This window comes from Pseudopodoces humilis, chromosome 5 (genome assembly GCF_049639895.1).
Source record: "Pseudopodoces humilis isolate 2021_Gansu_Grassland_sample_001 chromosome 5, ASM4963989v1, whole genome shotgun sequence".
Lineage (NCBI taxonomy): Eukaryota > Metazoa > Chordata > Aves > Passeriformes > Paridae > Pseudopodoces > Pseudopodoces humilis.
Window position 1 is genome coordinate 45,767,745 of NC_142204.1, and position 24,253 is coordinate 45,791,997.

Here is a 24,253-nt window from a genome sequence, read left to right on the forward strand (position 1 = left end):
CACAGGAAAAGATTCCTCCGATCAGGGGGAGGAATCACCAGACATCCCACTGGAAAGTCCCTTGGGGTGGATGTAAAAACCCTGGAAGTATTGCCCCGAGAGGAGGGGGAAATCAAAGGAGAAATTAATACATTATTGTATGGAGGTTTGGGGAGGACAGGAGTTGAGAAGTCACCTCACTTGGCCAGTGTTAGGCACATTTGAAAAAATGGACGTGTAACAAGTTGTTCTCCTATGTGGAGAACAAAGTCCCCTCAGATCCTGAGGAGAAGGAATACGCTAAGCTCTGGGTAAATGTCAGAGTAGGGCTATTTCCAATAAAGCAAAAAAGAAAAACGTGAGTCGAAAACTGAAGTCCTGGGAACCCCTCGATCACTTTACCACCCCCGTATCGAGGACCAGCGGGACCTTCCTCTGCAGATCAAGTAGTACCCACAGCACCCTTGGGCCCCCGAGACCAACCCACTGAGATACGTGTGTCTCAAGCGGGAGAGTCGGGGCCAGCAGCAATGCCGGCAGCCCTTCCCCTTTCCCCGCCTGTAAACACCGTAACCGCAGCAACCTCCTCGGAGGTTTTTCCTGCACAAGGCTGGGGATCACCCTATCCGTCCCTGCCGGTCCAGCCGCCACAACCAGGACCCTCCCATACAACGGAGGGGATCCCTCCCATCAGCCGGGTGGCGGCAGAGTTCCCACAATTAATAACGGGGAGGCAACCCACAATCACCAATTCCCCTCCCGCAAGTAGAACCCGTTTAAAAGCAAGAATGATAGATAATGAATGGGGAGAGAGTGAAGAGGGGCACCGGTTGTTCCCTCTTAGGGAAGTACCGACGGCCCCGGGAGTGATCGGTTTTGTGAATGTCCCCCTTAACTCTGGAGATGTAAGAGCATTTAAAAAAAGAGATGGGGCGGTTGTTAGATGACCCTCTCGGAGTGGCTGAGAGTTAGATGAATTTTTAGGGAGTAGCATTTATACCTTTGACGATCTTATGGCAATCCTGAGATCACTGTTTAATCCGGAGGAAAGGGAAATGATTAAACAAGCCGGGATCAGAGACTGGGACAGACGCAATCCACAGGGGATGCCAGGTAACCAGAAATGGCCTAGCGCAAGCCCGAGCTGGAATGCACAGACAGAGGAAGGCAGACGGAACATGATGGATTTAAGGAGCATGATTGTACAAGGTATAAGAGAAGCGGTCCCTAGGGGCCAGAATATTAGCAAAGTTTTTAGAGAGTGTCAAGGAAAAAAGGAACCACCCACTGAATAGATCGAGAGATTACGGCGAAGTTTACAGATTTACTCTGAGACTGACCCGAACTCTCCTGTGGGGGAGGTTCTGTTAAAAACACAATTTGTTGCTAAATCATGGGAAGATATTAGGAGGAAATTAGAAAAGATTGAGGGGTGGCAAGATAAAAGTCTTCAGGAGCTCCTAAGGGAAGCTCAAAAAGTGTACATGAGAAGAGAAGATGAGAAGCAGAAATCGCAAGCTAGAATTTTAGTAACAGCGGTAAAAGAGGTCCAGAAACAAGAACAGATGCAGGGTAAGTTTAAATCACTACCCGGGAAAGGTCGAGGTTCTCACCGGGCAGCCCCGGCCCCATGGAAAGAACCCCCTGAATGCTACTACTGTAAAAAGGTAGGACACATTCAGCGAAATTGTAAACAAAAATTAAAAGATGAGAAAATTTTTCAGGAAGACTAGGGGTGTCAGGGGGCTCTTTAATTTGGGGGACCAGAAACATCCAAGGAGCCCTTGATAAAGTTAAAAGTGGGACCCCAACGACAAGTGGTAAGTTTTCTTGTAGATACTGGGGCAGAGAGAAGTACCCTGCAGAAATTGCATACGGATGTGTGGCTAGCAGAGAAAAAGTTTTTGTAATCGGTGCAAAGGGAGACCCCTTTGAAGTACCTATAATAAAAGATGTGGAAATAGAATCTGAAAATAAAATTTGCTTAGGGAATTTGCTATTAGTAGAAGAAGCAGATTACAATTTACTGGGAAGGGACATGATTGTTGCTTTAAGAATTAATATCTTGATTAAAAAATTCTGAATTAGTGGTGAAAATATTTAAGTTGACTCCTAAAAAAAATGAAGAGAAAATAACCCCTGAAGTATAGCATTCAAAGAGAGAAGGGAGTTGAAACAAATAATTGATGACCTCCTAAACGGGGGTACTTTAGAGCCTTGCATGTCTCAACACAACACCCCCATCCTGGCTGTAAAAAAAGACGGATGATAGCGTCCCGATTAATCCAGGACCTACGAGCGGTAAACGCTAGGACCCGGACTAGATTCCCGGCGGCGGCCAACTCCTATACTTCACTAAATACACTCACACCAGTAGATGTGTGCTATAGTGTGGTTGATTTGAAAGATGCTTTTTAGACTTGCCCTCTGGATGAAAGGAGGAGAGATTATTTTGCATTTCAGTGGGAGGACCCAGATACAAACCGTAAGCAACAGCCAAGGTGGACGGCCCTCCCCAGGAGTTTGTGGAGTCTCCGAACCTTTTCAGACAAGCTTTAGAACAAATGTTAACCCAATTTGCTCTTGAGGACAGGACAAAGCTTTCACAGTATGTAGATGACTTGCTTATAGCTGGACCGACTGGAAGAGAGTGTGAAGAAAAGCACGATTGCCTTGTTAAACTTTCTAAGAAAGAAAAGTTTGAAAGTATCAAAATCCAAGCTGCAATTCACAGAGCCTGAAATAAAAAATAAAATACCTCAGACATTGGATATCTCAAGGAAAAAATTAGACCCGGAGAGGGTAGCAGGCATCCTTGCATTGCCTGCACCCAAAAACAAAAGGGCAATTTAGAAAATTCCTAGGGTTTTTGGGATATTGCAGGCAGTGGATTGAGGGTTTCAGTGAAAAAGTGAAGTTTTTTGTATGAAAGATTAAACACTGACAGGCTGAAGTAGACCTGAACAGGATGAGTCTAATTTCCAGAAATTAAAAACTGTTCTTATGACTTGCCCCGGTACTAAACTCTACCAGATACGAATAAAGAATTCCAGTTGTTCGTGAATGTGAGTAAACAAACAACACAGGGAGTCCTGACTCAGGAATGGGCAGACAAAGGGAAGCCTATAGGCTTCAAAGATCTTAGATCCAATCAGTCGGGGTTAGCCTACGTGTTTACCAGCAATTGTAACAGTGGCTCTGTTAATAGGAGAAGCAAGGAAAATAACTTTTCCTCCCCTGGTAGTTTACACTCCCCACGATGTGAAAAACATATTGCAGCAAAAAGCAAAGAAGTGGCTGACTGATTCCAGGCTTCTAAAATATGAAGCCATCTTAATCAGCTCACCCGGTTTAGAATTGAAAACCACTGCACAAAAAATCCTGCTCAGTTTCTATTCAGAAAAATTAGTACATGATTGTTCTAAAATCGTAGAGCTGCAGACCAGATAAGTTACATCAACGCAAACTGTGATTGTTTTCCATTTATACATTTTAAATGTGCTTGTTGTAAACAAATTTGAGTAACCCACTGTTGGGGAGAGTACAAACCTAAGAGATTGTGTACCAATTGTCTGACTAAAGAACAGGGAGCTGACTAGCCGTTTCTTAATACTTGTCACCCGGGCGGGGTTTTTAGAACTTAACTCTCCTGAGTGGTACCTGTTTTTTCAAAAGGGGATTAGAGGTAAACTAGACTCCAAAGCAAAAACTTAAAAATTGAGTGCCAAAAAGACAGTCAAGGTACCGAGCAGGGACAGACACAATTAAGTCGTCTCGGTGGGCTGCTTTCAAGAGAAGGTACGCCATAAGGACTACAAAGGCCCCTGAAGAATATCCTTGCTGCCGAGAAGATGGTAATCCCCGCCGTATATTTCTATACGGGCGAAGGGCAAGGCAGAGGGATACACGGTGGGGAATCCTGACTGTCCTGAGTCTAGCCGTGTGCTTAGCCGAGAGAATTGATTCCCGAAGTACCTCCGGGGGAGCGTTTCTCTTGGGGAAGTGTGAGCAGTGTCAAACTGCCACAGATACCAGACGAATAGTTAACTACTGTCCTCCGGAACGTTGTTTGTCTAACAGCACTCAGTATAATCTTTGTGAATTAAAGGGGAAGGTCTAGTGTTACCACTCAGGGGCAAGGCTTAAGGACGGGCAGTCTAAAACTCCTATGAAAAGAAAGACTGAAACTTCCCATTTCAGGTATAAGAGAGAAGTGGGAATGATTCCCCCAATTCCAATCTGCAGCCAATGTAACAAAACTGTCTGGATAGGGGGAAAAAGACAATCCACCTTTTTGGCATATTATGCGGTTAACCCTTTATGTTACAATAAAGCGAATTTAAAAATGTGTACCATGAGAGAGAAAGTATATTGGGAAGGTAGAAATTTAAAACATGAAGAAGAGGTTTTTTTTAATAATGAACCGATAATCCTTGATTTGTTAAAAAGTAGTGATGACCGGGTATGTTTGCAATTCAACCAAGTATTCTGCTTCTCCAGGGATGAGGAAGGGGTAGACCCTGAAAACAAAATAAAACAACTAACCCTAGAGTTAAAGAGGCGAGAAGCGGAAGCTCGGAAAAAAAGGCTAGAACAAGAGAGGCTTAACTCTCTTAGTGAACATTATGAGCAATTAGAGAAACAATACAGCAATTGGGGGTTGCCAAACCCCAACCAGAATCTTTTCATAGATCTAATGCAAGAAATAGCCACAGAATTAGGTCTATCTAACTGTTGGATCTGTGGCGGTTTAAAATCAGCTGAAAGATAGCCTTGGAAGGGAGAGGAACTAACCCCAGAGCAACTTCTAAAAATGAGAAGGCTCTAAAATATCAAGAACAAAACAAAGACCAGAGGGATGGGTTATAGACCAAAGAATAATCGGTACTGTCTGCATTAGCAGAGAGGGAAAAGAATTCACTGATTTAGTAAGCTATACCCCGTGTGTAAGCACACTCACGGTGAATTCGGAAAGCAAAAAACAAAAACCTGGCAACCTGAACCACACCGCCGGGCTATTGGAGTCGCTCCCGGGGAATAACTGTGAATGGATGGAAATAATTAGACTTTGCTGGTACAAAAAACTCTGGGCCAATCCCTTCCATGAGCTAATAGGATTGAAGGAATATTGGGATGATCCGGCAAAGTTGAACAAGGGTTGGGAAGCTCCTGATGGTATATATTGGATATGTGGGAAAAAGGCTTATAGCGAGCTACCCAGAAAATGGAAAGGATCCTGCACACTTGGAATAATTCGGCCCTTTTTCTTTACTCTACCTAAAACCAGAGAGTAAATCATTGGGAGCCCCTCTCTTTGAGACATTAAACAGACAAAGGAGGGAATTAAAACGGGAACTACCAATAGCGGGAGGCAACCAGAAGTGGAACGAAGAAGAATGGCCTGCCGAAAGGATCATTCAATATTACGGGCCGCTACTTGGGCAAACGATGGCAGCTGGGGGTACAGAACCCCCATTTATCTCCTCAACAGACTTATCAGATTACAAGCGGTAGTAGAGATAGTTTCTAACCACACTTCAGAAGCCCTAGAACTCCTAGCCAAAACAAACATTCACAAATGAGAGCTTTTGTGTACCAAAACAGACTAGCTCTCGATTATTTGCTAGCCGAGGAGGGAGGAGTGTGTGGCAGATACAACGAATCCGAGTGTTGTATGGAAATAGACGATTACGGAGAAACAATAAAAGGATTGGCTGCTGAAATTAAAAAAAGTAGCTCATGTGCCAGTCCAAAAATGGAATTCAATCCTACAAGCCTCCTGGTGGGACCAGATATTCGGGCAAGGGGCTTGGTGGAAGAAGCTAGTATTTTTCATCACTTGTTCAGTTGCCGGAATCATTTTCCTTCCCTGCTTAATTCCTTGCTTCATCAGACTAATTCACTCTGTTGTGCAAGGAATGCAGATTGCCACACTTCCAATCGATCCTGAGAAAGCACAAGGGAGACCTACTCCTCTCTCTAAACTAATGAAATTAGAGGAGGAAAAAGAAAACGAAAATGTGATTAAAGCCTTAAAGAATTTTGAAAATAAATGTAACCTGGCACAAGCATATAGTGAGAATTCGTTAACGGACTGGGAAGAAAATGAATGTGAGTAAAAAAAATTATAGTCCTCCCCTGCAGAATTGGATGAAATAACACGAATTTTTAATGTAATGAATTATTAGGCGGGGGACTGTGAGAAATGAACTTGTAAAAATTCGTAGAAATCTAAATAAATGTATATAACAATAATGATATAAAATATAAAGTACAGTATGACACACAAGCCCTTCCCAGATCTAGCCACGAATTCCCACTCAAAGGATAACGATCCTAGCCGGCGCCCATCAACAAAAAAGAATAGACAGGACACGGCCCCATCAAGCTGACAGGAAAAAAAACTCCTCAAACTGACAAGGACAGGCTCGGTGACCATCAACGGGGAAGAAGAATAGACAGGACACGAAACATCAAGCCAAAACGGAGAAGCTCCGACGAGATATTCATCACCGGACCTGAACCCCCCGCCTGGCAGGCTCCCGTGGGGGGAAGCCATCAGGTAAACAAAGGGAAAAATCCGCCCGAAATATTCATCGGCTCCAACCCGGATCCAGCCATCCCATCCGGATGGCCTGAACCACAATGAAATCAAGAGCCACTCAGAACTTCTTTACATATGAGGAGACTCGGTCCGGACGTCCATTCGACTCTATTCTCCAACGCCAGGAAATCAATTCATACGACAATCAAGGACTGTTGATGAATGGTGCCTGCCTGGAATTTGGCCTCAAGGCTAAAAATCCCTATAAAAACCCCGGACAGTTTACCCTCCTTCGTGGATTTGGGAACACCTATACCTTTGGGTATAGACCCCTGTCCACCCAGCGCTGCGCTGTTTGTTTTATTGTGGTTTTCCCTCATTGTTTATTTTTTTATAGAAATTGTTTTATAATAAATTGTTTTTATTTAACCCAAATCTGCCTTTGCATTTATAACATTATCACAGGGGTACTACCACCGTTGCCAATGGGCTTAGCTTTGGCCAGTGACTGGTTCGTCTTGGAGCCTGCTTCCAGCATAGGGGCGGCTTCTGATGTTTTTTTTGCAGGAGCTACCCCTGTAGGCCCACTCCCCACTCTTCCCCACCAAAACCATGTCACTTTAACCCGATGCAATGACAATTTTACACTCAAGACACAACACTTCCTTGGTGAAGTACTCAGTGGCCACAAACAACTCACGAGCCACATATTTTTAGGATTCTTTTGCACAGTACAGTGGCAGTTCATACCTAGATGTTCATCTGTTCCTTACAAAATGTTTCCAGAGTTGCTGCTTTCTGTCCTGTTCGGCAGGTAAGGTCTGCCTGCCTTGTGTGTAGAGTACTACACATCCAGTTGTATTATCCAGTGGTGGTATACTCATATTTTTTTATTTATATAGATTTATATATTATATAATATTATATATTAATATATAAATTTATAAACTAGTCTTAAATTTATCAAAGTATTTCATTTTACATGCTTAAGCTCATTTTAAAACCAAATATTTCAAACAGTAGTGGGGTCTGCCCAAAATGCCAGATGCAGCTAAGCAGGGAGGTTTCACTACTTCTTGATGTATGAGTTACTTCATGCAAAAGCTTGAATACTGTTATAAGAACAACACAGTACAGATAGTTTTAGAATGTATAGCAGTGTTAGCTTAAGCAGCTTCTCTGGGTGTGTTTGTTCTTCTGTAAGCCTCAGGGCTCTAGTGTGTTTCTTAGTGTGCTGAACTGAGTTGGATCTCATCAGATGACTTAAGAAGCAGTGGCCCATCTGAAGCCACAGTCTGAGCTGGCGTCAAGCAGGGTAGCTTGCTTTCTTACAACAACAAAAGCTAAGGCAGCAAGACCCACAAGTTCAGTAAGAAGGAAGTTCGCACATGATAAGCCACGGCACATCCTGCCTCTCTTTGACTGGCAAATAAGGTGCTGGAAGTAGGAGGAACTGATCCCTTTTAGCTGCACAAGATTCCTTCCTAAACAGTCACACTTTATCCCATAATCTCACTGTAAAATTCTCTCCTGTGCCTGCTCAGACATTCGTCTCACCACTGGAATATGTACAATGCTGTGTTTATTCATATTATTTGTTCTTTGCTAAGGAAAAGATTTGAGGATTTCACATTTCTGGTCTAATCAGAGACCCATGTGTTCTTGCCACATTGCTCTCCACAAGGATGAGCAGACCTGTCTGATCTGACATGTTCAGAGGTGCATGATTCAGCAGCTTCTCAAAACAACCACGAAACAATACAAAAGAACTGAAAAACACTGGACAGGAAAATACGTATTCCCAGGCACAAATTCTGTACCTTCTCAAACATTTTGCCAGTTTAGTTTTCTCTTTACTGTACTAATGACATTAAGAAGAAATTGTCTCAAATTTATTTAAACATAGACTAATTTTATAAGCTCTCTTAGTAGTTAGATGAGTTCATTCTGTTTGACTAAATACTACCTTTTAGATAAGAGAGATGAATCCACATATGGTATTCAGACAGTAGCCAACTCTGTTTGTAGTTGTTTTCACATAATATAGTTATCCTCTCATTTAAATAATTTTGAGATATATTTAAAATTTAATAGCATGTATATTAACTACTTGAAAAATACTTCCAGTTCAGTACTTTTCATGGGAAGTATCAAGAGAGAAATCTGTTATTATTGATTTTTTTTGTTGATCTTTATTAGGTTGCATACACAGCACTCAAGCTCTTTCAGAGTGGTCCTTTGAAACACAATTGTTTTCTCTTTAGGACAACACTGAGAGTAGTTTGATTTTAATGCATCCTATCTCTGTTACTAAATTCAAAAAATCAAAGGCTTTCAAAGCCTTTTCTCATTATACCTGTTAACACATGTTTTTGTAGGTAGGATGAAAACTTGTAAATCAAGTTACACATAAATTGTGGTGAATATTTGTGTTTTAAAGAAACAGCATTCTTTGGTGTACGTGATTTTTGTCACATCATAGCCAAAGAATTGTGCTGTCAATAGTTCAGGTGAGTTAACTGTATTCATTTGTATGAATGCATACTTTTCAATGCCATTAATTATTTCTAACATTTATATTTGTATATTTGTCTTGGACTGTTGCTTGGAGAGAAAGTCATAATGGGTTATGAGTCAGTTTGATAAAAATTGGATATTTAGCAGAAATAATGGTTCCAAAATTTGTCAGTCTAGTAATCTCACTCTTGATCTATGAAATATGGAAGATTTGTTTTGAGAAAATAGTTTTGCACATACTGTCACTGCATGTTTGATGAATGAATAGCACTTTTATGTATAGCATGAATTTATTTTTACTTGCAAAATTGATTATAGATGTTATTCTGAAAATACAGATCAATCACCTAAAAGACTTAAACAAATTTTAAAAAAACTCTGAATATTTCAAAGCACTATGACAAATTACTGTATATTAGTAGAGAAGTGTTATGCTAATAATGTTGTCTGAGGTAATTGCTTAAATCTAACTTTTTCAGTCAAACTTTAGGGAAAACTGTTTTCTATTTTCATCAGCATAATATGACGTGGACAGAAGCTGTGTAGTGCTAGCAGATATTTTAGGCTTTGCAAACACAAGTATTCTGCCTCTTAACACTAGATGGCAGACAAAAATGAGAAAACACTCCCTTGTTTTCAGGGATGGAATACTGAATTTACAACTTGAATGAACTGAAAACTCTCAAAGTAATAAGAATTAAGGAGATTGAACACATGCTTATGACAGCATGGAAAATTTCTGCAACCTTTCATTCAGATGTGTTTTTTGGCAAAAACACTGAAAATAATCAAGTGGAACTTTTCCTACATTGTTTTCATATTGCTTTTTTATCTGTTACTTCCCTCTATATTTTGCTTTTGTCAAAGAGCTAAAAATTCTAGGAGCTGTTAAAAGGGTTAAGCAGCTCTAATAAAAGAGAAACTTTCAAAAAAACCTGTCCTTTCCAGGTAGTCGCATCATTGTGAAATTGTCTTCTGTAAATCGAAAGATCAGATGACGTAAGACGTTGCAGCTGCTAAGTATCTTTGCCTTGCATCAATTACCCAAAGTAATTGGGCTGCTTTGTTCCTTATTGTCATTGAATCTTAGACAATAATGTGGAAGTAACATGTTTACTAAGGGGGCAACTCTTTTCATAAAATATTATAAATTAGTGTGCCAAATATTTTGTAATCAGTTCACCTAGAAGCCAGTGAATATTTTGAGTTGTTATCCACCCCCTCTCCCAGATATATCCTTCAGAAAAGTAGGGTCAGAATCCCCAAGATTCTGAATCTCATTTTAAGATGTCAGTTCTAGTTAATCATGATGTGCATACACAGTACTAGAACCATAACAAATCCCACCTTCTCTTTCTTTCTCATTTCTTGTACTGTGGCTGCAGAGATACAAAGCCAGGCTGGCTATTTCCAGTGCTGGCAACTTTATGGACTGAAATCAAAAAAGACCCAAGTTATTCCCATGGTATTTTCCCTGGTGGAGTTCTTCCAAATGAGAAAGGTAAATGGACTGGAATGAAAGGGTAAGTGCAAAAGTAAGTATGACTTGTCTGTTTCACAGTTAGAAGGTCAGCCACAGAGATGTCCATAGCTTCTGGATTTGGTTTGTCAGATTATTCTCATTACTTTTCATTAGCTTTTGGTATAAAATGTATATATAGGAGCAAATACCAGACTGCAGCACTCCCCTTCTCAAAGGAGTGCTTTACCCACAAAGATACATGGCCTTTTTTTTTCCAGAGCTTCTTATTGGTTTCATGAATTCTTGTGTTCGTAGTCACCTGGTTTCAGCAAATAGAGAAAACATTTTCCATTCTGCTTTGCCAATAAGTTGGTGAACAGGAAATTCTCTTAAGAAATCAGAAATGTATATTTAAACCTTCTCAGGATGAAAATAGCACTGACACCATTTTTTTGCAACACCTGGTTAAGTATTCCATTGAAAATAATCCTTCCCTAGATATTGTCAATGGCTTCGTTCCTGTTCCTCTTCCTTCCTGTTCCTGCTGTTCCTCCTTTCTTCACCCAGGAACCTCCATTTCCTCTCCCCATTTGAAAGCACTAGACAATTTTCAGCCTGTTTCTTAAAGGAATGCTTGTAAGGCATGATTAAATGAGTTATAGGCTCTGCATTTTGAATGCATAAAGATACCTGGCTCTTGTGCAGAGTTAAGACTCTAGATTACCATCAGGATCTGGAATTTAGTGATGTCCTGCTCCATTCATCTTCCAGCTTTGCTAAATCCAAGCACTTTTGTGCTTCCCACACAACATAAAGATGCTTGGATCCCTAAATAAGGGATCCTGCTCAGGGAATTGGTACCTGAAGTCCTTTACACATCTGTCCTTGATTTCCTGTCTCTGCACTGCTCACAGTCGATGGTCTCTGCCCTTTTGTGCATTCTAGAAATCCATCTGCCAAAACAAGAATATACCAATCAAATAATTGTATACTAGATATTAATAATGTAGTTGATTACTTAGAATTTAAAATTCAGACTCGTGTTAGAGGTCATATTATAAATTCCTCTTCAGCCCCCTGTGATTATCATATGAGTCATTCTGTTACCTTTCAGGACTCAAGAAGCGATAGTTATGAATTTTGTTACTGCAGCATCTGTTTGAGAGTGTGGTTGTACAAGTGTCACCCAAGGCTTTTGGTGCAAATGGAAGGAGATCAAAATGCACAGTTTCTTTAGGTCCGCTGGAGTTAATTCACTGTCCACAGTGTTTGCAACTGCTTACTTAGTATTGCTGGAGAAACTGACTGTTGTTTTTATTTACATTGTCTTTTAATTAAATTATTGACATTTGGCTGATCTTTGCTCTGAACCTCTAAATATTGTACTAGGTACCATCTTAGCATTGTTGTCTTTATTAAAAAGCTCTGTTTATAACTTCTCATCTGTGGAAAAATTGCTTTGTAATTCTTCATCAAAACCAGTTCATCATAGTTCCTTCTCCTAAAGTTACACATTATTTCTCCATTTTTCTTGGCTCTGACCAGCCTTGTGAAGCTCCTTATCTGTCAGTTGTTTTCCACGACCCTGGTGGCAGGTGAGTTATCAGGCCATTTAGCGTCCTAATAGAGAACGCAGACTGTCTGGAATACTACCAATGAAATAGACAATTTTTGGCAGAAGCCTATGTATGATTTATAATGATTTATTTCTGTCTTAAAATAGCCTGATGGAAGTTGTACAAGAAAGAGTAAAAGCTTTGCACTCTATGGGTAAACACTTCATTAAAGTTGCATGAAATTTTACAGCAGCAATAGGAAAGAAGCATTACTTAGAGAATGACTTACAAGTTGTGTAAGATAATTCTAGCACCATAATAGGTACATAAATTAAGCAAACTGATTCCAGGCTTTGGACCCAGCAGTACCTTCACTCACTGTTGTCACTAACAGCTGTAAATTCAGAAACTTAACTAAAGAATGAGGTTGGCAATAGCGAATAATAAAGTTCTTACTGAACAGGTTAAAAGTTATTGTTTCAGACATAACCTCCCTAGGGATTAAAAAGAGGCACGTAGGACTCTACGTAGTTAGTGGTACTGTTTTGTGGTGAGTATCTGGGATGTGCCTAGTTACAAGTCACAGGGGGCCCATACACATTTTTTTCTTCCTCTGGCTTTAATGCCTGGGGCTAATTCCTTCTGGAGGATGCACTCAATTTAGAAAGGTCTTGTTCGAAAATATTGCATAACAGCAAATATAGTTGTTTGATATGCTTCAGTCCTGCATTCTAAGGCTGTATAGACCTACATTTGTTTTGATGTAGCCTTTAAAATAAGGCTTTAAGGTATTACTAAAGTAATACTCTCTTCCTTTAAATACACAGTTAATTTCCTCATTTGAGAAATGAATGTAGTTTCTTATAAAGTGAAAGACATCCAGGTCATGTGTGTGCAGGAGAGCAGTATTTACACACACATAACACATGTACACCAAACACAGATGTGCACAATTCCCTTGTGGTGTATAAACAGGGCTAGCAGGAATAGCAGCAAAATATTGTCCTGTGTTCATTATAATGTTAATTTGAAAAGTTAAGGGTGGTTTCTAGTTCATCTTGACTGGAAAAGGATGAGATTTTGGGTTGTCTGGACATTTTCTAATATTCTTTTGGCTTCACTAAGAGCTCTCCTTCCTGCCCAGAAGTGATTTTGTCTGAATCAAAGCTTAACTCTTTCTGAGGAATAAAGTTATTGATGCTATTTGTCATTTTGTGTCTCCTTGTGCGGTGACAATGGCATTGGTAGCTGCCTACATTGCATGATTCATTATATACTGTCTGTAAAAGTGTCTGTAATGTATTTGTCTTCTGTTGGCACATTGCCTTTAGATGTAACTTTTTAACTATATAAGGTTGAAGTGCACTGTTAAATCTGGTCCAAAGAACCTTATATATTAATATAACTACTGTATTAATGGTGTTTTTGGGTTTTTTTTAAGAATCCAGGACTGCAGGAGATTGTACAGCATCGTTAAGGTGTACATAATTTTAGTCCAGTAAAAAAGATTTACAGCAAAATAGTTTATCCACCATGTTCTGGAAATAAGCACTAATTACATTAGTGATAAATATGGACCTACTTTGCTGTAAATGCATCTGTGCTACTGGCTAAGTTTTGAACAGCAATCATGTTTAACTTTGACTAATTTCCTGTAGGAAAGAATCCATTTGCTAACCATTGCACTATTTTCAGAAGAAGTTTCATGCTACTGATATGTATTTACATTACTTAATGCATCTCCTCAAACATAGTCTCTATCAGTAGAGAAAATTCAATGGAATGCTATGTTGACTCCTTTTATCTGCCCTAGAATATATTACTAAGTAAGTATTTTATATAAAAAAATATTAAGAAATGTTTCTACCCTCTTGGTAACTGAATCTTTTACTGGACATTCTAGTCCTTTCCTCCCTGTAAGGCCTATGGAAGATGTTTTTACGTTTTAATGTAAATGTAATGTTTGAAAGTAAATAGAATCATATCAGCACTAAGGAAACAATTTTTGATTTCTCTAAAATCCTCTAAAGATGTAGCAAATCATGCAAAATTTTGGTTTTCATACTTAGTTGGTTGTCATGACTTGGCAAGTAGAGTAACAATAATCTACTAGGTCTTCACATCTACAGAATCTCACCTGGATTTCTTACATCAAAAGCAGACAGCAATATTTTCCACTTGGTCTTTTTTTAAATAGGAATGTTTTAGAACTTGTTTATCCATTCCAAAGTAAAAGACTGCAACCCTGTTCCTTCATAAGTTGTATTGAATAAGTAATGTCTGTCAAAAATTAAATGGTTTCTGGGTTTTAGAAAGTGGTCGAAGGCATTTAACCCTAAAATGCATATATTTCTGCTTCAGCGTATATTCCTCACCTGTCTTGGCAAAAAAATCTGCAATGCACTGCAATTCATGCAGTTTTTGGAAGACCAAGATTGTGTGGGACTTGACACACACAGGTCACATGGAATTCATAGGTCAGGGGAAGTGTTTATTGCCCACCAGCTCAGCACTCCCCACTCACCACACATGGAACATTTCCTGTGGTCCTGGAGCCCCTGTACAGGAAAGGTGTTGATGAGCATGAGTGAGCTCAGCATAGCACTGTGAAGATGGTCAGAGGGCTGGGAGATTTAGCCTAGTGAGGGAGGCTGAGTGAGCTGGGCTTGTGCTCTGCACCAGGGGGTGCAACAGTAAAGAGGGTGGTAAAATAGCTGTTTTCTTAAGGTAGGGTAAACCCCAGAAATATGGATAGTGAGGAAATCTTAGGTCTCTTCCAATGCTGGGAACTCCATTTGTGTGCAGCATCAGATCTTCTCCTGCACAGATGCCATCTGTGGAAGGGTTTCTCCTTCCCACAATGTGGAGCCTTTTCTTTTGATAAAACACATTTTCCTGAAATATATATCTATCCATACCTTATGCATAGTATAAAATTTCACAAATAAAATAAATTAAAAATTATATATATATAAATAAATTATAAATAAAATAAATAAAATAAATATAAATTTCATAGATATGAAAAAATCATCCAAATAGGTATGATATTCTGGTTAATCTTCCAGCAGTATCCCAGAATTGACTCCTGTTGCATATACTGAGATTTTTGCATATAATTTCTTGATATTGAAGTATAATAATGAAATATGAATTTATGTTTATCTTCCATGCCTGACCCTGATTTTATGTTCTCTTCAACATGTTCCTGTTTTAACCCACTTAATCCTAGCTCTGCCAAGATGTACGTGTTTACATCATACCTTGCTGGAACAATTAAAGATTCCACTTGGCTTTTTAAGTTGTAGAATGAAAATGGTCAAAGTAAATGATTATGGAGCACACACTTGATACTTAGTCTTCATCAGAAGACAGAACCTGAGATCAGCCCAGCTGCTCTCCAGTGCAGTGTTTCCCATCAGCAGCATTTCCAGGGATTTATTATTTGTAGCCAATTAATTACTCTTCAGCAAGTTGCTGGGTGAAGGGAGAGTGAAGGTTTAGGCAAATGCATTTGTTCCCTTATGGTCTTGTTATGCCTATTTCCCACTAATTGAGATAGATTCCAAATTGAGGGGGAAAACTAAAGGAAAACAACCTCAGGAATCCAAGCTTCCTACAAATAGGCCTTAATTTAGGAAAAAAAAATATCAGGTATACTAGATTAAATTGTGTGATTCATACTCTTTGCAACAGTCTTAGAGAAAAGCTTTTGTAGACTCAGGCAGCTGCAGCAGTGTTCAGCCAAGTCTAGATTAGGGATACATACAGCTGCTGTCAGTGGAAAAGTTTCCCGAAATTGTTCAGCTTCCCTGTTGTCTGTTCTCACAGTCTTACCCTTCCGTGAGCTATTAACATCCATTGCATAGTGGCAGATAAGGGGGAAGGAGAGAAAAGAGGTGGTGTAGGTTTTATAAACTTTTGTAGTCTACCTCAGCATCCTGTTTATGAATTTTTCCCTTCACCTATTTGTTGGTACATGAAAACCTTTAGTGGCAAAGAAGTGGTAGCCTGTCTATGAGCTTCCTGACCTGGTCTTATAATATAGTTGTGATCACAGTGATTAATCAGCTTAAGTGCAGTATTATGTATTATATATGCAGCATGGATTTTGCTTTTCACCTTACTGGTTTCCTCTTCAGAAAGACTGCAAGTTACCAGTCTCCTGACTGTAACCAGAAGGATATGAGTGTGCTAGCTTCAAGTAAAATTGCATACAAATTTCTATTATTTTTCCTATTAAACTAATCAATTCTATTAAATCTCTCTTGTGATTAAGAGGTTAGGCGTAGAGATAAAGAAAAAATGAAATCAGTTTAAATTTTCTATTCTTATTAACTGCCACTAACATTATGCAAAACTCATATTGGAAAGTTGAAGAGAAATTAATTTGCTGTGTTCATGATACAATTTACTCCACAAAAATGAAAACGTTTAAATACCAAAAAATTACCTCACAGGCTTTAGCACTATAGTAGAATAGAGACCTTTGGATATTGTTTCATCATATAGACCTTTTCCTCAGTTGGATTTGCCGCTGAATTTTCACTTTTTTTTTTTTTTTTTATTAAATTCTCAGTAGACTCAAAGTCCCAATAAAAGTAATTTATTTCACATGTGCTATTTTTCATTTTGCTGAGAAAAAACCTCTGACTCTTGACCCTTTCTTGAAATAAAAATATTATTTTTAGGGCAGTACAAATATTTTTTCTTTTTATTTGAGAACCAGGTGACTCCAAAAAAGAGAAGAAGGAAAAAAAAGGGTTATGGAAAAATGCATTTCTTTGTCAGTGCTTCATTTAGGATGTGGTCATGCCCCAGGAGCCTGGAGGTTGCAGTTATGATGTGCTTGAGCTCAGGGACCCAATTTTATCTACGTATAAACCTTCCTCCTGCTTCTCCTGAAGTTTGCTCTTCTGGTTTGCGTAGAAAAAAATTTTGCAAGAACTCTCCCGAGTAAGGTCATTTGAGTCTGGCCACAGCTATTTACAAGTTTGGGTTATGACTGAAGTGAGTAATTGAATCACGTTGAGCCTCTGAAGTTTGCCTTTTATTTATATATTTCCCCCAATTGTGTGTCTCGGTCTGCCATTGGCTGCTGTCCCTGCAGCCTACCCGAGGGCTCTGCAGTTACATAAGGCTCTGTCTGCTGGGAGCCTATATAAAGCCTTTTTGCATGCCAGCAAGAGACAGAATTTTGTCAGGATCCAAGTACCACTGCTTTAGTTCGCATGAGCAGGAAGATTTGCTTGAAGATATCCTGAAACTTGAACGCAGGCTGGTTTGTTTGCCAGCCAGTGCTTCACAGCTGTCAACCTGAGTCGCAAGTGGCAGCTACTGTGAGTAGCTTCTGTGCATTATGAAGAATTTTTCATTTCCTATGCAGGATAACACACATCAGACCGAGAGTCCTCCTCCTTACAGTTTCCTGAGTTTGACAAATCAGTCAGATCCTATTGGAAGACCAGAAAGAGATGAGCAATTAGCTCGAGTAGAGATTGCTGTACTGGGGGTCATATTTCTGACAGCGTCTGTGGGCAATTTCATTCTCATACTGGTGCTGTGGCGAAGAAGAAAGAAGCTGTCTAGGATGTATGTGTTCATGCTTCACCTCAGCATTGCTGACTTAGTGGTAGCCTTTTTCCAAGTGCTGCCTCAACTCATATGGGATATTACAGATGTTTTCATAGGGCCAGATTTCTTGTGCAGAATTATCAAGTATCTACAATTGCTGGGCATGTTTGCCTCTACTTATATGATAGTGGTCATGACAGTGGACAGATATCAAGCTGTTTGCTACCCTATGGTCACTTTTCAAAAGAAGAGAGCTCTCTGGAACATCCCCATTTGCACCAGCTGGTCCATAGCACTGATTCTTAGCCTACCACAGGTATTTATCTTTTCTAAGACTGAAATATCTCCAGGTGTCTTTGAATGTTGGGGTGAATTTATTCAGCCTTGGGGCCCAAGGGCATATGTGACTTGGATTTTTGTAGTTATATTCTTCATTCCCTCAGCAATCCTTATCACATGCCAGGTCAAGATTTGCAAAATAATCAGAAGAAACATAAACGTGAAAAAACAGAATGAATGTGAAGCAACAAATCAGAATCAAGTCCTGCCATCCCGAGCAAGCAGTGTGAACTGTATTTCAAAGGCTATGATCAAGACAGTAAAAATGACAGTGGTGACAGTCATTGCGTATGTTTTCTGCTGGTCCCCTTTCTTCATTGCGCAGCTGTGGTCCGTGTGGTTCCCCAGCATCCTGACCGAAGGTAAGATGCTCTCTCTCCCTCCTCAGACACAGCTGCAGAGCAGGCTAGCACACTGCTGCCGAGTGCTTTATGCTTGCATTTTGCTTTTGTGTAAAGGTTACCTGTGGTCATTTGAGGAGGATTAAAAAGAAATACCTGGATTGGTTATCTGCTGTGTTTAATTAGGCACAGGAAACTTCCTGTGTTATGTGGCCAAAACAACATGTGTCTTTTTTGTGTGTGTGCCTCCTTGAGGGATTAACAATTTAAAGATTCATGAACAGCATGGTGAAAAGTATCATGTGCTTCAGCAAAGCCTCAGATTTTAGAGGTTTTAGATATTATAGCAGCAGTATTTCTTGAGGTGAAAAGAAACAATTGACTATTCAAAGTAATAAAATTATTTCTTATTGACTGTGTGGAACAGTGATGTTATAAGACATCTGATTTTTTTCTTTTAATATTGAAATCATATTCATGAAATCTCTGTAGTACACTATGAAATAACCAAAAGTTGTCAACCAGCTGCTTATAAAGAAAAAAGGCAAGCCTGAGAGTTATCAAACAACATGCTGTAAACAAGAATAGTCTTGTCAAACTTATGCTATTGCCTGCTTGTTAGACAAGTTAGACAGACTCTATATGTGACTTTAAATTCACCTATTCTAAATAAAGAGGTAAAAAAAAAAGGAAAAAATATAGTAGTCCTGCCCGATTAAAAGCAGTAGTTTCTGAACTTTGTTTTAAGAATTCTTCCTGTCAGTGTGAATTTGAGTCTTATTTTACATACATTTATGTCAAAATAGATATCTGTACTTGTTTGTTTAACAACTTAGAAATTGCTTTTAAAATTAATGCAACTCCATAAGAAAGAGCTGTATGAAACTATTTAACTCTGAATGCATACAATATAGTGTGTTTTATAGCTTCAGCCACTGAAAATTACATTGAAATGGCAATTTCCTACTATTAGATTAGCTTTAATATGTGAATAGATGCAGCAGACTGTAAAATGTGACTTATTTGTAAGAGTGTTTTATTTAGTCTCTTATTCCTTTAACTGTTTTGTTCTAGGTTCGGCATTCACCATTATAATGCTCCTTGGCAATCTGAATAGTTGTGCCAACCCATGGATTTACATGTATTTCTGTGGCCAGATTCCATATTGCACAAATAAGCAGCTGGAGAATACCTCGGCTCAAGAGGAATCGGTGTTCACGGGGAGCATTCATCTCGTAGACAGAGACCCTGAGGAAAACAGTACTTCTGCATAAATGCTGAGAGCTTTTTGTTGTTTTGTTGCATTCCCTCTGTTCAAAAGACACTAATATTTTACCACCATCTCTTATTTTGTGGATAAGGAAGCTGAAAAATTGGTTTTTGTTGTAAAAATAGATTTCTCTGCAGTTATGTAGCTTATACAGGAAGTTTCTGTGTTGTGCAAGCCTGACTCAGTGCTTCAATCACCGCTGTCTTATCAGAATTAATTCCTGTAAAACTGACAAAGATACATAAAAGTATCTTAGATGTTTTGTGTCCCAAAGTACTTCCCCATCTGTGATTTTGGATTTCTAAGTGGTAAAATTTTATTACTGCTGGTCCAGCAAATTGAAACACAGTTGAAAAGGAACCTGATTTAATTAAACTTGAATATGTTTTCAGAGTGAACCATGAATTGTTCATCATTCTGGTGTGATTGGGGTACAGTGACAAATCTTGAGAAGGCAGCACAAAGTCAGAAAAAGCTTTTGTCAGCTCTTACTAGCACTTTGTTGAAATTAACTCTTTATATACATTTATAAAATGCCAAGCAGCTTTATATAATTAAAAAAAAAATAAAATTATTTGATGTGCTTGTGACATTGAACCCTTACTTCAGTTTAAAGTTCCATTGTGGATCACAGGTGTCAGCAGCATAGCAGCAGTTCAGGTTTTTTCACTTCACACCATGGGATTTGATTTTCCATGCATTTCCTGATGTGAAAACAGTTAACTGCACAGCTATGCACACCCCACATACACACACATATACATACTCTAAATAAAAGTGGGTGCTAAGGGTGTACACTGCCATTTGGCATTCATTTGTTCTAGCATGGGATTTATAGGCAGAGAAACAATTATTATTCTATTCCTTAGTTCCCCTTTAGGTTCAAATTCAAATATTTCCCTTTGTTGTAAAAATAAATCTGCATATTTTTATCTCAAATGCCATTTGGTTGCTGTTTTGTGGGTGTTGTATACAGGTAGCTATTTATTTCCTTTCAGTGTCTGCAATCTGATCAGAGGAATATGGAAGGAATATCAGCAAGGCTCTTTCAAGTGAGAATGGATCTGCATTCCTAGGGACTTTTTGTGGCACTTACGTCTGGTGACATGTAATCTGTCTACATTGTACTGTGTTTCATCACATTTCAGTTTTCTGAGGGCTAGAAGTCTCAAATGTCAGTAGAAAAGCTATACAATAGTGGGGTTTTAATAGTCTTTAAATTGTAGTCAAAGAAATATTGATTTAAACTAAATACTGATCACATTGTGAGAAATTCTGCTGTAGAGTGAATAGTTACACATCAAGTTAATTTATGTTGATATGACTGCATATTCTATGATTTCTATTCTCTGTATAGTTAGACCAGATAAGGACAAGAACCAAATATTGCTGTTCTTTATAGTGGGAAAAGCTTGTGCCCCAGCCCAGCTGACAAGGACAGGTCTCTGGCTGTTAGGAAGAGGAAGAACGTGGGTAAAGGTAGATAGATATCAGGATAGACTGGTATTAGAGCCAGACAGGAATGGGAAATTTGTAAAATTATCCATCAGTGTTCTTGGAAGTTGTAGTTTGAGCATTTTGTGCCCTTGTTTTACTCTATGTTTTGAGTCTTCCTCTGAACTATACATTTTTCAATTCACTGCACTCAGATTTCCAACAGGTACTACAGTATCTCATTAAAAGAGAGGGTTGACTTTAGCACAACTGTAGTCTGGCCAAGGTGTTTATTCTATATGTGGGAGAATCACTAACTCAAACGTATGAGTCCCCAGGGGCACTGTGGAAGCCCATAAAAATAAAAAAAAAATCCAGTTATCAGATGAAAGCCTTTCTCATCAAAGCCTAGATTCTGTTTTCTCACACAAATAAATTCTGAGTAGAAAAATACCTAGTGTTCCCAGTCTTGAAATGAATTACTATGTTGTTGATGCTGGCACTGTGATACGCTTTCTGGTTATCTGGGTGGAGATTTTTTTTACTTTCCATGGTTTTGTTACTACTTGGGAAAGGCACAGTTCATTAAAAGGAATTAGATTCTTGCTTAAAAATTAGTAGTTTATATTTTGCAGTACAGATAAGAAGAACCAAAGACAATGTAACCTATCAACTCTGTAAAGATTTACTACAGAAAAAAGAAACTACAAAAACAACTTAGTAGAATGAAAAGAAAATCCCAACATGTTTTGCATTCTTAACAGTATATTTTGGTAATTCTTTTATTCTACAGAATTGCTTGTGTATTTTCATAGCCAGTCCCGGTTCACATTCTTATAAACGGTGAATACTGAAGTGTTGCATGATAGTCTTTTTAATCTTGCATTGAAATAATGCTGAGAAGTTTTAAAGATGGTGCCAAACTACTATTCTGACAACTTCACTTTGATAATTTAGTTCTGACAAGAGAAGTCGGTTCTCGAGTCGAATAATCCTCTCCTGTGTCTGCGTTGTCGGGGGAAGACTGGCAGAGTGATGCGGAGACACAAGTTGGAATGGCAGCGTTTATTCTGTGAGGCAAACAGGGCTGTGTTCTCTGGCTGTCAAACACAGGAGCAGGACAAAAGTATCCTCAAGAGGTTGTGAATGTTAGCTACTTTTGGCTTAAGGGTGTCATGAACTGACAAAGGCAGAGCAGGATGACCCAGCTAATCAGTTCTTTTAGGCAAATTCAGTTTGGGTTGGATTCCTTGGAGTAGAAAAAAAAAAGAAAGAAGGTTATTTTCTGACTTCATAAGGTACAGATTTGGGTCTGAATGCCTTGGCTATCTACAGGAAACATCCATGATTATGAAACAGATTGTTCATACAGCAGCAAATCAGGATTGCAAACAGTTTGAATGAGAATTGTGTTACTTGTGGTAATGCAGCCACAAATAATTTATTCTCTACCAAGGATCTATTTATGATGATCCATAGCTGATTCATATAGATTTGAATTTAAAATGCTGTTAGAAAATCAGAAATCAAAACAGATGTAACCTATCCTACCAGATCAAAACTCTGACTGCCATTCCAAATCATACCTCTTCAGCCCTAGGTGTGTCAGCAGCAGGTCCCTCTCTGCTCTCCTGGTCCCAGGTAGAATTTCATCATCTGCATCATATTTCCCAAACTCTAGCCATCTTAATCTCTTGTTAAGGTAGCCAAGGTTGTCTTCACTTATTTCTTGGAAACAAAAGGAGAAGCTGTGTCTTTTCCCTGGGCTTATATGATGCTCCTGTTATTGCCACTGGAGGACTTTCTGAATGTCAACTCATTAAGGGGACAGATTCTGGGTATTTTTACAACCCCTCCATGAAATTTTTATTAATTTGCACTTCATTCTTTAGGAGAAAAACAAAGAATAGGCTTTGAGTGAAAGTAAGTAGCCATACCTATTCCCTCATGCTTCCTTTTTTGCTGATGCAGAAGACCAAAGCGTACCCTTTCTGCCCATAGGGTGTCCAAATAATTTAACTAAGTTATATCATCCACCTCTGTAATGAACTTTGGGGGCAATGAAACTCTAAGAAAAAGGCTTCTTGCCTTTCCATCCAAATGTTGTCCTAGACAACAAACCTATTAATGTTCTACTGTATTCATCAGGAGCTTTATTATATCATGGCTCACACTTAGAACGATCTTCAGAATTTTAGATTTGTGTTTCTTGCATCCATTTCAGTATACCAAAAGTTGTTAGAATTATGTGTTGTCTAGATTTTAGCTACAAGTCTTCTGAATTATGAGTAAACAATGGAGGAATCAGTAGGTGTCTTAGTTTAGGGCAAATTAGGAAGGAAAACTCCAAATGTTTCATGGAGGAAACATTACATTGCCATATGGGGAAGAAGCTTAAAAAAATGCCAAACAAGAACATTTGAATTTGAAGACCTCTGGAAATTATGGCTGGGGAGGTGGATATAACTAGAAAGACATCTCCTTACATGCCAGTGACTACTTTTCAAGACAATTGATGTAGTAACAAATACTAAGACCCAAGAAAGATGTCATATTCTTGTCATCATTGCTATCATTTCCATCGTGATCATCACTATCATCACTGTTTTCAAAATTAAATCATCATATAGGCTACAATAAGTTTTAAAAGAAAATAAATTTAGGACAGTGTGACATATGTAGACCAGTTATGAAGCTGAAATACGAGAACCATGATTTCAATCACAAATGTAGCTTTTATATATGATGCTGCTATTTTATTTACCTAAAAGGATAAATATATATTTTTTTTTAGTTCCAGTATTATTGCTGTGCATTGAATTCCATGAAACTACCTTAAGATGAATTTTGGTGCAAAATGTTAAAGATGTGTTTCATGTCTACACATTGACTTGAACATTAAACCAAAATGTTTTGCTTTAAGATACTGTTCTTGTATTCCTTAGCTTATTCATGAGTTAAGTTATTATCTGTATCATCACCTTTGAAGAGATACTAGGAGTGAATTATCTGCTAGCTATCACAGTGCATTGGAAATGTTTGCCCATGTCTCTAAATGTGTTAATAGATGTCTGGCCTCAAATGATTTAATGCTGAGTAGCTCCAGCTTTTGACTTACTAATGGGAAAAATTGTACTTTGTCATGGAGAATACATAGTCATTATGTGAATACACTGCTTATTGATACATTTAATACAAATTACAGTCTGTTGGGAATGTAATTCATTTTCCTGATCC

General features: G+C 38.7%; 1 protein-coding gene across 3 annotated transcripts; it reads left to right on the forward strand.

The window, feature by feature from the left end:
• The first annotated feature begins 10,523 nt into the window (after positions 1-10,523).
• On the forward strand, positions 10,524-20,776 carry LOC102104327 (arg8-vasotocin receptor-like). Of its 3 annotated transcripts, none has more exons than XM_088055392.1 (3): positions 10,524-10,563; positions 18,096-18,333; positions 19,387-20,776. In XM_088055392.1, the coding sequence occupies exons 1-3, from the start codon at positions 10,546-10,548 to the stop codon at positions 19,584-19,586; spliced, it is 456 nt and encodes a 151-aa protein (XP_087911518.1). In that variant the 5' UTR covers positions 10,524-10,545; the 3' UTR covers positions 19,587-20,776. The 3 variants fall into 3 exon arrangements, with proteins under 3 accessions (XP_087911518.1, XP_087911517.1, XP_005519333.1); XM_088055391.1 differs by lacking the exon at positions 10,524-10,563 and adding an exon at positions 17,266-17,948; XM_005519276.3 differs by lacking the exon at positions 10,524-10,563 and having other exon boundaries at positions 17,266-18,333.
• The last annotated feature ends 3,477 nt before the right edge of the window (positions 20,777-24,253 follow it).